Source organism: Arachis stenosperma, chromosome 2 (genome assembly GCF_014773155.1).
Source record: "Arachis stenosperma cultivar V10309 chromosome 2, arast.V10309.gnm1.PFL2, whole genome shotgun sequence".
In the NCBI taxonomy this organism is placed as follows: Eukaryota; Viridiplantae; Streptophyta; class Magnoliopsida; order Fabales; family Fabaceae; genus Arachis; species Arachis stenosperma.
Window position 1 is genome coordinate 118,327,678 of NC_080378.1, and position 12,268 is coordinate 118,339,945.

A 12,268-nucleotide genomic window follows, 5' to 3' on the forward strand; every position below is an offset into this window, starting at 1 on the left:
TTAAGCCACTGGAAGAAGTAATTCTTCATTCTTGACTTCTTGTTAACCATAAACATCTTTCCATCTTACACCTTTTATTCTTTTTTGAAAAATAACCCCCCAACCAAAGACTCTCCAGCATAGCCATCAAGTGCCTGGTTAAGGACCAGCCTCTATCCCCCTTCGGCATTGCCATCAAGGAATAGGACTGGGGCCAAAAACATCTACTATTTATTGAATACTCTCTTCTTCAAGTACAACTAAGTTATCCCTTTCCATGTTACAACTAATCACACATTACTTACTAACATAAGAACTATGAAGTACTTAAAGGAAAGGAAAGCATACACCACAAACAGTGAGTGAACAATATTTGTAATTCAAACTCAGATCAATGGAGATCTCAGTGACCATGATATCAAGTTTCTTTACTGATTCCTAGCCACTTCTTTAGAAGGAGTCGCAGCGCGACTTCTATTATCCTTGAGAGTGTCCGTTTGGCATTCTCAAGGATCTTGAACCTCATAAAGAACTTCAAATTGTTGCACCAATTGTGATGCCTATATCAGAGCACTCCCTTCTTTGCTTATCAGCAGCCTCAATCTCAGTTCTGCCTTTGGATAAGCGAATATTGAATTGTTTCCCATATGAGCTGGTATACTTCAAGGGTATACTGTACACTTTCCTCGCGGTAGATTTCATCATCTTATCAACAGAACAAAAGAAAAAGCAGTCATTGTTGTAATAAACTTCAATGTATAAGTTGTCAGCAGCAAAAGTTGGGAAAAAAAAAAAAGAAGATACATGAAAGAAGTAATGCAATGCAGGTGTTTATTAGTTCATAACACCACTGAAAATACCACCCTTACATCTGGCACACAAGAAGTACTCTCTAGCTCCAAACAAAAACTATATGAGAATAGAAACCGTTCATGTAACGAATGGTGCAATGAAGAGTTAGATTATACCCACACTTTATCTACATATCAGAAAAACAAAAGCACAATTCATTTTTCAACCATAAACTATGGTAAATTTTGTTTAGATAAATCAATTATCTTGCATGAACTTTCTTTTGGTAAAAAAGGCTCAAAAAAATAGCACAATTCAACGAAATATAAAAGAATTTAGAGCCAATCATATAGGATTCTAAGTTTTTTCAATTACCACTAACGTCATTCTCTTATTGAGGAATCCATCAACCATCAACAATAAAACGAAAGAAAAGAGAACAAATATTAAATCAAAATAATATACGATACTTTGCGGCATAGTTGATGGTATGCAACATATGAAGCACTGTAAGATACAGCATTCTTTCTGAGTATTCAAAAGGAATATTAAATCAAGGGTGGAAGAAGAACCTAATTTCATCATGTCCCAACTCCAATGCCTAAGGGTCTGAAGAAGTATCAAAGGATGTAAGAGTACTGCAATGAATGAATACTCTTGATGAACAATGTGGAGTAAGAACGTTGTAAAGCAGATGAAGAATGAAAAGCTAGTGAGTCACTTTATATGCAGAGTATAAATGTTAGTGCAGAAAACAATGTTGTGTATGTACCTGTTGAAGTTGTTGGATTACCAAATCCATCTGCCATCAACTTGAATGGCAGGGATGTGGGAGATTTTGGGCCAAAGCTGTGGATCCTTCATCTCACACCGTTTGCCCAGCAAAGGGCTTCCCCAGATGTTGAGTTGTGTTAGAGAGGCAGGCAGCTTTTCACCCTCCATATTCTCCAACTTGGGACATTCATTAATAGTTAAATGTTGGAGGGAGGTGAGGTGGGCAAGTCCCTTGCATTCCAACGTCTCCACACTTTTAATGCGTTTGAGTTCCAGAGACTCAAGTGAGGCAGGCAACCAACCTTCCTTTGGGAGGCACTTCACACTCTCCTTATATTCACCTTCAATCGAAAGATGAATAAGCCCTTGAAATTGTGAATTCATGAAAACTGCAGTGCTCACTAGTTTCTCGCAGTAGCTGATTCCAAGATATCTGAGGCTACGGTGTGGAACCCCTGGAGCAGACAAATCGATCTCTGGGCAACCCACTAATTCGAGATGCTCTAGCTGAGGTGCTGCCATCCATATCGTCGACACGGATTTCATACTCCCACAATGGTTGATCCATAAATAACGGAGACATGAAAGAGAGCGTGACACCACAATAGACTCCATGTTTCCACAGTAATTGATATGAATACGCACGAGATTCGGAAAGGAATCCAACAAGGAGAAGGACGCAAGTGAATCACAGCTGCTACGTATGTATAGTTCCTGAAGTGAGTGGTGTTGGCCATCCATTTCGAATTCTAATTTTCTGCAATCCCGTATCCACAACTCTTGTAGTGATGGGGGAATAGCACTCACTGGAAACCATATGTGGGAGGAACAATCTGAGATGCGTAGAGAAGTGAGGCAAGTGAGTTGCGTGTTGGTAATGGCCTCCACCACGGACCCCACTAGATGCTTTCCTGAAATTGAAAGAGTGGTAATCGCAGGAGCCCTTGGAACACAACAACTCAGCTCATCGCACTTCTCAATCTTAAGTGATTGCAAAGATGATAGATGAATGGGCAAATCTCCTCTCAACGACGGACACTTCCATATGGTAAGCTCCCTAAGTCGAGGAAATGCATTGAACACCAATGAACGCCACTCCTTCCAGCAAGGCATTGACTTAAACAAAAGAGTTTCAAGCTTTTGAAATGGTGGTGTCTCCACACAAGATTCATCGTTCTCGTAAAAGTAAAACTCAGCACCCACAATCCCCAGACTTTCAAAAAATCCAATTTCAAGGTGCTTCAAAGAGGGCAATTGTCCAAGTGAAGGAAGCATACAACAATTCCTGCAACCATCCAGTTTTACTCTGGTGATGTTGTGGTAGGAAGAATGTCCCAACCAATCTGGAAAGGTTGTACCCCTATAACCCTCGATTTCTAGTTTTTTCAAATTACAATGAGGTTGTAACTCGTTCAGTATATCTCTTTCTATTTGGGAATCAACTTCATTCTCATCTTCATCTGGCGACCAACTCAACTCCAAAGAGCAAATGCCATCCTTATCAAACATTCTTGCCATCGAAGCTTCACTGCTGTTCACCACATTCTCCAAACCGGCAATGGAAATTGATTGCTGTAGATCTGCAAGTACTCCCAATTCTGTGATCTTGTTCTCTTCACGCTTCCCAACAACATAGTCGCTTAAAAACTGCAAATTTTTCAACTGGCTCATGCCTTTCGGCATCTCATGCAATGACTGAGTCACTCTAATATCAAGATGGCGCAAATTGACAAGGTCTTTCATGCAAACAGGTAGCATTTTCAGATTTCTACACCTATACAACTTCAAGGTCTGCAAGTTATACAGGTTACCCAATGACTCCGGCAATGTAACAATGTAGGTCTCGGACAGATCCAAGTAACGCAAATGAATCAACTCACCTATTGAATCAGGTACAGACTCTAGAGGAAAGCTATTGAACGACAAGGCTCTCAGGTACTTCAACTGTGACAACAACATGAAAGGTGCGTTTTCCATGTTGAATGGAATCCCCCATTCCAGATTGATTTCAAGAAATGTTCTTGTATGTTTATTCTGTCACAAACTCCCAACAGTTTTGAGATTGGATAATTGCCTTTAGCATTATGGGACAAATGACGAGTTTTAATATCAACCTCAACTGCATTCTGAAGCTCTTCCGCTCTAAAATAGAATTCTCCACCAAACATCAGTGCCAAATCATGTACGAGATCATGCATCACAAATATATTTGTCAGAGTACTATGAGGTTGCAAAAATGATCGCGCAACTAATTCATTGAAATATTCATCACCAACTTCTTCTAAAGTGTTTCTCCCAGTTGGTTGTAAAAAATTCTGAGCCATCCATAACAAGATGAGCTCATCTTTATCAAATTCATAATCCTTCGGATACAACGAGCAATAAACAAAGCACTCTTTCAGACATGAAGGAAGATAATAATAACTGATTCTTAAAGCCGGAACAACTTTTATCTTGTCATTGGAGAATTTCCATACCTCACTCTTCAATATATGCTTCCAATACTCGACATCAGAATTTCCACGCAATAGGCCTCCGAGGGCTTGAGCTGCCAAGGGCAATCCATCACACTTCTTTACAATATCTTTGCCGACTTTTCTCAGAATTGGATTTTCCATAGAGTCAGTGGAAAGGCGTGCATGTTTTGAAAATACTAGCCAACAATCTTCATCCGACAATAAACTTAGTTCATGTGGTGAAACCGTTTGCGCGGCAGAAGCCACTTTTTTACTTCTAGTGGTTATGAGAATTTTACTCCCCTTAACCCCATTCTGAAAAGGTTTTAGAAGCCTATTCCAATCTTCATAATCCTCATTCCATGCGTCATCAAAGACAACAAAGAATTTCCGCGTTGACAATTTTTCTTTTAATTCCTGTTGAAGTAAATTCAAATCATTCAAGTTACAAGGACTCTTTGTTATTGCCTCAATTATAGTCTTGGTGACCTTAGTGACATCAAACTCTTCGGACACACAAACCCAACCTCGAAAATCAAAATTCCCCTTCATTTTATCGTCATTGTAAAGCAATTGGGCCAAAGTAGTCTTTCCTATTCCGCCCATGCCCACAATGGGAATGACAGATAAATCACCATGAGCATCATCATCATCATCCAACAACAGCTTCAGTATGGCCTCCTTGTCTTCTTTCCTGCCACATATCTCCGATGGTTCAACAAGACATGTGGATGGAATTCTCCATGACATGTCCACCTTTGCGGTCTCCTTCAAACGAAGATAATTTTTGCGTGCTACAGCAGATTCTAGTCTTCGAACTATGTATTCGATGTCACCAGTATCCTCAATATATGAATCAACAAGGCGAGACCAGGAGGAAGAGTTACCTGGATCCATTTGAGTGGCAGCAATAGCGGCTTTAGTGGAGAGTTCGTCGAGTAAGTCATCCGCCATAAAGAGAGCATCTTGAAGATCAACAAGCCACTTCTTCACTTTCTTGTCAGTGAACTGCTTCAGCTCAGCATCATCAAGAACAGGTGCAACATCATACAGACAATTCTGTAACCTTCCAAGCAAGTTGTTGCTTTCGAGGAAAGAGTCGTCTTCTTCAAGTATTGAAGACATGTTGTCCAAAACAGTATCAACAAAGGGAGAGAGGTAAGCTCCACCATAAAGTTTTTCAGCCATGGTTGAATCTCAAGTGAAGCAGATCAGATGGGATAAAAGAAAGGTGATGGGTGAGGAAAGGGTTCGCAATATTGACTTGATGAGGTTTATGGTCTTCGGAGAAAATCACATGGGGTAGGTACTAAATGATGTTTCCTTTTCAATAATTTACTGATTTCAGAGGACAATTATTATCCGTAGCTGAGAATTTTTTATTCTCACTAATCTTATTTCGACATATTATTTCTTTCCGCGAAGTTTGTTTATTTGATTGTTATAAAAAAAAGACAAAAAACAAAAAAATAAATTGCAATTCATCGGCCATCAGATAAGAGTCTAGTCATTGGAGGGAGTTGCATGTCCCTTTTGGCAGTTGGACACTTTTGTAATTCAATTACACCTTAGCTTATAAGAGCATGTTTAACGCAACAATTAAATGATTAATGGACTAAATTTCCTTTCCATTGTGATCTTTATCTCTTCCTTTTCCTTTGGTAATCCATGAACAAGAAAGAAAACGAATATTTGGATATATAGGACAAAGCACTTAGGTCCCATCTTCCTTTTCCATTATTCATTTTGTATCTCAATAATTGACCTCCATTACCTTAAATCAAAGGAAAAAATATATATTACTTCAAAAACATTCATGATCATATATATCAATGTTGTGTATGTGACTGCAATTGGACTACATATTATGTCTCATTCACTCTGTCCAAGAATTTTCAAAACAAGTAATGGAATTTTTTAACAACTTCACCCTCCAATAACTGTGGCCATTTATTCATCTCAAACTTAAAAAATAAAAAAATAAATAAATAGTGCAATGCAACTTTGATTGCTTGAAGTTTATTCTTCATACTAAACTAAGTTGAGACAGTTAAATTGTTCGTCGAAATTGATGTTATTTGATCCTATTAATGCATTAAAAGGTTAATCATATTGTCTCATCAGGTGGTCTCTTTCTTTCAACAACTTGTGTTATTATTATCTGCATAAATTTGATTATTACACTGAAATCTGATTGATCTTAGTTAAGTTGGGTTAATCCACTATAGAGGCAAGCTCTTCCAACATTATGTTTTCCTTTTTCTTCTTAGCATTGAACTACCTTGACAAAGCACTTCATATAACCTTTATGAAGAAGACTTTATCAATCATACATTGATCATTTACATTTTACACTTCACAGCAAATCCCTCCATCCCCAATATAATACAACAACAAATATACACTTTTTTATTGTCTTGTTCTTCAGTGAAGCAATCCTATAATGAAAATTGAGCTGATGCAGAAGTTATGATAATCTAAGATGTTAACTATATTATGCCTCATGCAAGTGTTCTTAACCAACCAAGCAACCTAAGCAGCATGGTATCCATAACTGGTGACTTCTTCTCCAACCCTGCTTGAAAAACAGATTCAAGATGAAGGTACGAAAATCCAAGCAACAGAAAAGCCACATTCCAATGTCTATTTCCATTTTCTATTTTTATTTCTAGTGTTTTATGCTTTTATAAAATTTCGTGAGAAAAAAAAGAACAAAATTTAAATTTAAAAAAAAAACTGTTTAGAATATATGAAAATGTTTCATATTATCCCTATATATATATATATATATATATATATATATATATATATATAACAAAGACACGGTATCTTGTCTTCCCATTTTCTTACATTTCAAGAGTTTAACTTCAATGTAAAAGTAGACTGCATATTACTGTTAGCCTTTGTTCCCTAATTTTTCTTCCTTCACACCAAAAAAACACATAATATCAAAATCAGTAAATTATATCCTGATTCTGTTATCTCTTTCTCACGATGTGTACTAAAAGTCTAAAATTAACATGAGCCAAGATGCAACTATAAATTCTATTGGTAGTAATTCGAAAAGCATAGTAGAAAATGTGAAACTCACTGAGTCATTGTATATTCAATTTCAAAGGGAAGTTCTAGCTTACCAATATCTGCAGCAACTCGATGAGCACACATGACTCCTGAGAAAGCAACTGCAATAACACCTTGTCCAGGGAAGCAGCTATCACCCACACAGTAAAGACCATTTACGCCCTGAAGGTTTAATTAACATACAACTTACTTTAATCACTCTGTTCTACGAGTATAATGGATTGTTCTAGAATCGAACCTATTACTAACTTTCAGAAGTAAGTAAAAACTTACTGTGGTATTGAATGGCATTCCCAGTAATCCCTTTGGAGTTTTGCGAGGCATTGGTCCATAAGTTCCATCAACATGAGCTAGGTACCGCCGGTGTGTCTTTGGTGTCCCTACCTACAATGGGGCCTTACAATTTCAAAAAGAACATACACACAATAATATTACATAACTTGGAATCATACACTAAAAAAGAAATGTTATATGCATTATTAAGAGAGTGTTTTCTCCATATAAACAGATAATTCAAACATTAATACATAATAGCACCCATGCTTATGTCAGCAACTAGCTCCAGTATTCAAAACTATTCAGTTTTACTTTTTTAATGATAGTGCTGTTACCCCTCACATGCATAGAAATAAGGCTAGTGGGATAAAGCTTTCTTGTTTTTATTGTTTACTTACAACGTATGAAGTTGCAGCACAACTATTATGCAATTCGAAGGTCAAATATATAACTCATACAAGTTGATAACAGATAACAGATGGATTTGGTAATCCAAAAACTTCACGCTGCATATAAAGTGACTCACTAGTTTTCCGTTCTTCGTCTGCGTTACAATATTCGTACGCTTCATTCTTATTAATGTCTTGTATCATTCCTCACCAACACAGCTAACGTTTTATGCATTCTCATACAGCTTATCCATGGAGCCAACAAGATAAAAATCTGCAGTTAAAGTTTTGCTTTTGATGCATCAAGACTATTTAATCATTGCATGGAGTTGGGAGATGATGAAATTGGGTGCTTCTTCCAAGCTTGATTCGGAAATTCCTTTTGAATATTCAGCTACAATGCTGTTCAGAGGTATCTTCCAGTGCTTCATATGTTGCAAAATATCATATATTATTTCAATTTAATATTTTGTTCTCTTTTCTTTTGTTTTATTGTTGACGGATTCCTCGAAAAGAAAATGACACTAGTGATAATTGCAAAAGCTTTAAATCTTTTATATTGGTTGAAGTAAGCTATTTCTTTCAGCCTCTAATGATGATTTTCCACCCAGGGAAAGTTCACGCAAGATCATTGATTTATCTAAAACAAAATTTACATGATTTTACAGCTAAGCTCATCCAGTCTCCTCAGTTTGTAGCAGATGAAATCATATGCAGATTAGAGAAAAAATTGTTTCCAGGTCTTAAATCAGCCATTGATTTTATGGAAATGCCAGTCCTTCATCTCACACCGTTTAGCCAACAAAGGTGATGAGTTTGAAAACTCTAAATTAATATTTGTGATGACTAAACATTATTAAGATAATTAATTACAAAATTATTAATTGAATTTTTAACTAACATATATTGATTAATAATTTTGTTGCAGATTTTAATATTGGGCCAAAAATAAAATTCTGGTGCAAGCCCAATTATATTCAGCTTTGGTTTGATGCAAGAATATAATAAGTGTGGCTGAATTGTTGTGATACTTATTGGGCCAGATTGAATGATTATCATAAGCCCAATTTCATATCTTTGCTAATGAGCCAATGCATGATCCGAAAATAATTCATCAGAAAAGCAAATGTTATCATTTGCTAATGTTATCATTTGCTCTATGCCTTCCATCGGATCACATGGCTGAAATATTTTTGGGCCAGTTTTGATTATCATTGTTACAAGCCCAAACTAGAATTGCTTGAAGGCAAGCATGTTTGGTCCGAAACCTTGAAGCAAAGAAAACAAAGCTTCATTGCTTCCAACGGATCCAATAATTTTACCATGTGATGGATTCCAAAATACATTCAATTATTATTTATTGCATGGGAAATATGAGAGAGAAATTTGCAGTTGAGTTGATTGATTGCCATAGTGCTGCACGCTATCAATAGCAAAGAAAGGGAGATAAATTAATTCACTTTAGTTTAATTGTTCAAAAATACTTGATTGCTTCTCTTTCTACACTTTCTATTCTCTCATCTCTCTCTTTCCTTCGGTCAATATCCAGGAAGCCATGGAAGCTACTTCAAGCTACCAAAAGGAAAGAAAATCACGTCTCAAAACCATCATGATGATGGCAAGAAAACATAACAAAATAAAAGTATGCTGTGGCTGAGATTATCACAAAAAATGGTAAGATTTGGTGAGGTAATCTCGAGCTCTTCATACTCAAAAAGAAAGAAAAAGATTCGGCCAGCAAGTAGTAGATCCTTGGAGGCATAGCTTGTCTTTGATTCTGCTCAACCACCACAGGAAGTAGCTAGAGTGGCGAAGTGATGGAAGAGGCAGAGATTGGAGCAGATGAAGCCATCATCATCATGAAGCATCAAGGGCTAGAAATCCATTTTGGAGAGCAAGCCAAGGATGGAGCGCTCGGATTGATGAAGAGTGATGACCAAGGAAGAACCAGAGGTATTTGCATGTTGGGTTTTGCATGAGTTACCTCTTCTTTCTCTGTGGCCGAACCGGTTCTGTTTTGAAGGAAAAGAAGTTAAGCTTTTTTTTTTTTCAACTGTGAAGGTTTCTCTTCTCTATAAAAGATATGAACAGTCACGGTTTGATTCAAGGAGAAAGTTTGAGAGTACAAGGCACAGAAGTCTCATATCTACCTAAGCTTACATATTTTCTTTTCCTTCAAAGTATTCTGTTTAGTATTTTTCTGTTTAATTTTGTCATGTCTTGAGTCTCATGAAAAAAGGCAAACAGTGAGGTTTGTATGAAAAAGCTAAGCCATAGAGCGAAAAAAGGCAGAGAGTGCAAAATTAAAAGAAAAAGCCATAGATGTACTTAGAGTTCCTTTGTTCATCTATGTTGTGTTTTATGATTCTGTGGGAATCCCCTTGTAAGTTGGGTTAGCACTTTACAGTTTGTAATCAGGATGATTATAGTGAAATTCCATCATAGTTGTGATGGAGACTGGATGTTGCACTTAGCAGCTGAACCAGGATATATCTAGGTGTAATCTTCTTTCTCTACCACTTCATTTCTGTTTCTACTGCACAGGAGCTAAAACAAAAAATATCTCGTGCCAAGTGACGAGACAAAAATAAAAAGTCTCGTGGCTAGGGACGAGACAAAAAAAACATAGCTACTGAAACCATCAAAAGGACTTCCACGTATGAGACCACTCATCCCAAAAACTTAAACTGATTTTGGGATTCACCAAGAATCGAACTCATGACCTTTTGAAACTAAAGCTCTAATACCATGTCATGATACCACTCATCCCAAAAGCTTCAACTAATGAAAAAATGTAACACTAATGGTTATATCTTTAATATTCTCTAAACCTCAATTGTTTATATTGTACAAATATTTCATCGGCTCCCTATACTTTCTCTAATAAATAATAATAATAATAATAATTATTATAAAAGTTTTCATCAGTTACCAATATTCAAATCCGCTGTTGGGGCTACATTTCTGATTTTTTGGACTGGAATTTTCTGCCAGTTTTTGTCTGATTTATTTTGACAAAGAGATTGTAATTCCAGTTGCGACGTACATTTTGATATCTTGTTTTCTGATTCTGTAGGACCTTGTTAATTGAGTTACAGCTAGGGGTTGTCTCCTTTTCTGGCGCACGTAATTGCATTGCGAGAAGGAAGGGATGGCGGCGGAGAAGAATCAACGATATTTTTTGGTGGTAATGCATAAAAGGATCTGCGGGATCGACCCCATGAAACTGATAACACCCGAGGAGGAGAAGGATGTGGATTGTAAAAATCTACCTCCGATTCCGTTTGATTTCAGTGTGGATCTTCCACTGGCCTGGATGCATGCTGTAGAGTTGGATTCCAAGATTCATCTCGTTGGAGGTCGGCAATATTTAAGCGAATTTCCTGACGGTCGTGGTCCTTTTATGCTGTCCAAAAGAATCTACGAACTAAACCTTGACAAGAAGTTGGAGGAGTTGAAATCAATCGGTGATGCTCCATGGTTTCTTGATTCCATGAGTCATGCTCTTCAGAGAATTGGAAGTGATTATTATTTCATATTGATGGGTGGTTACGTTCCCATGTGGAGTCCTAGTGGTCGTAATTTTTCGGTTCTACGCTCCGGGACCAAGGTTTGGGAATACTTGCCTGCTGCTCCTAGTGAACCTTGTAGTGGGAAGGTAGTTGACACTTCGCGGTTCGACTTCTATGGTAAGCTATACCTCCGACCCTGTTTGGAAGATGAAAGAGTTTGTATCCACTCTTATGACACACACAACCCACTCGATGATTGGCGAACTTGTGAGGGTGACAACAGTTTTACGCGTTCTTTCTATGTCATAGTGTCTGACGATGGCCAGCGTCAATTCTTTCCTCCAAGGGTGCATATTCCAGGTATCAGCTAATTTCAAGCATCTTCATGTTGTTTTTACTCTTCAGTTTTGTTATTCATATTGGTATTGGTTTGTTACAGATTTGGTTGATCCTGGCAAATACCTGGCATTATCTTTCAAAGGCTTGAAGGCTGCTTAGATAGAATTCCATCCTTCATTCATGAGAATCCGCCTATTCTTTTTGATCTTGATGGCAATGGCATGTTTCTTGTTATGTTACCTGGCTTTGCAAACCAAGAAAAAGTGGACCCAGTCCTCTGCATGTTGGTTCTTCAGGTCATCCCAAAGAAGGTTGTCAACTGTCCTTCCCGAGTTCTCCGTAGATCTCCGAGGTTCCCAACGGAGTGTGAGTTCTTGGAATGGATGGTCCTTAGCGTTCACATGTACAGCGTGAATGAGGGCGTCAATCAGTGGTCTGATGCCCTTCATTTCCCCCGCATCCCTTGCGACGAAGCCATTGTGTATGAGGTCCCAAGTAGAGGGAAAAGAAAATACAGCCAAATTTGAGTTTCAAACATGCTTAGCTTGCTTCAAAGGTGATGCTTTAGCTTGCTTCAAAGGTAATGCTTCCCTTTGTAAAGAGGACTACATTGATGGGTTACTGTCCAAACTTGTATATTGATTATAAATTTAGCACGTACAAAACACCA

At 37.5% G+C, this 12,268-nt stretch overlaps 2 protein-coding genes across 2 annotated transcripts; both read right to left on the bottom strand.

Annotated features, from left to right (window-relative positions):
• On the bottom strand, positions 1-3,568 carry LOC130961353 (putative disease resistance protein RGA3). Its single transcript, XM_057887186.1, has 2 exons — positions 1,544-3,568; positions 1-684 (listed from the first exon to the last, which is right to left on the bottom strand). The coding sequence occupies exon 1, from the start codon at positions 3,520-3,522 to the stop codon at positions 1,561-1,563; it is 1,962 nt and encodes a 653-aa protein (XP_057743169.1). The 5' UTR covers positions 3,523-3,568; the 3' UTR covers positions 1-684; positions 1,544-1,560.
• A 13-nt stretch (positions 3,569-3,581) lies between these two features.
• On the bottom strand, positions 3,582-5,390 carry LOC130963596 (putative disease resistance RPP13-like protein 1; the record flags this gene model as incomplete). Its single annotated transcript, XM_057889698.1, has 1 exon — positions 3,582-5,390. A coding segment is annotated over exon 1 (1,608 nt), but the record flags the coding sequence as incomplete, so codon positions are not given.
• Between the last annotated feature and the right edge of the window lie 6,878 nt (positions 5,391-12,268).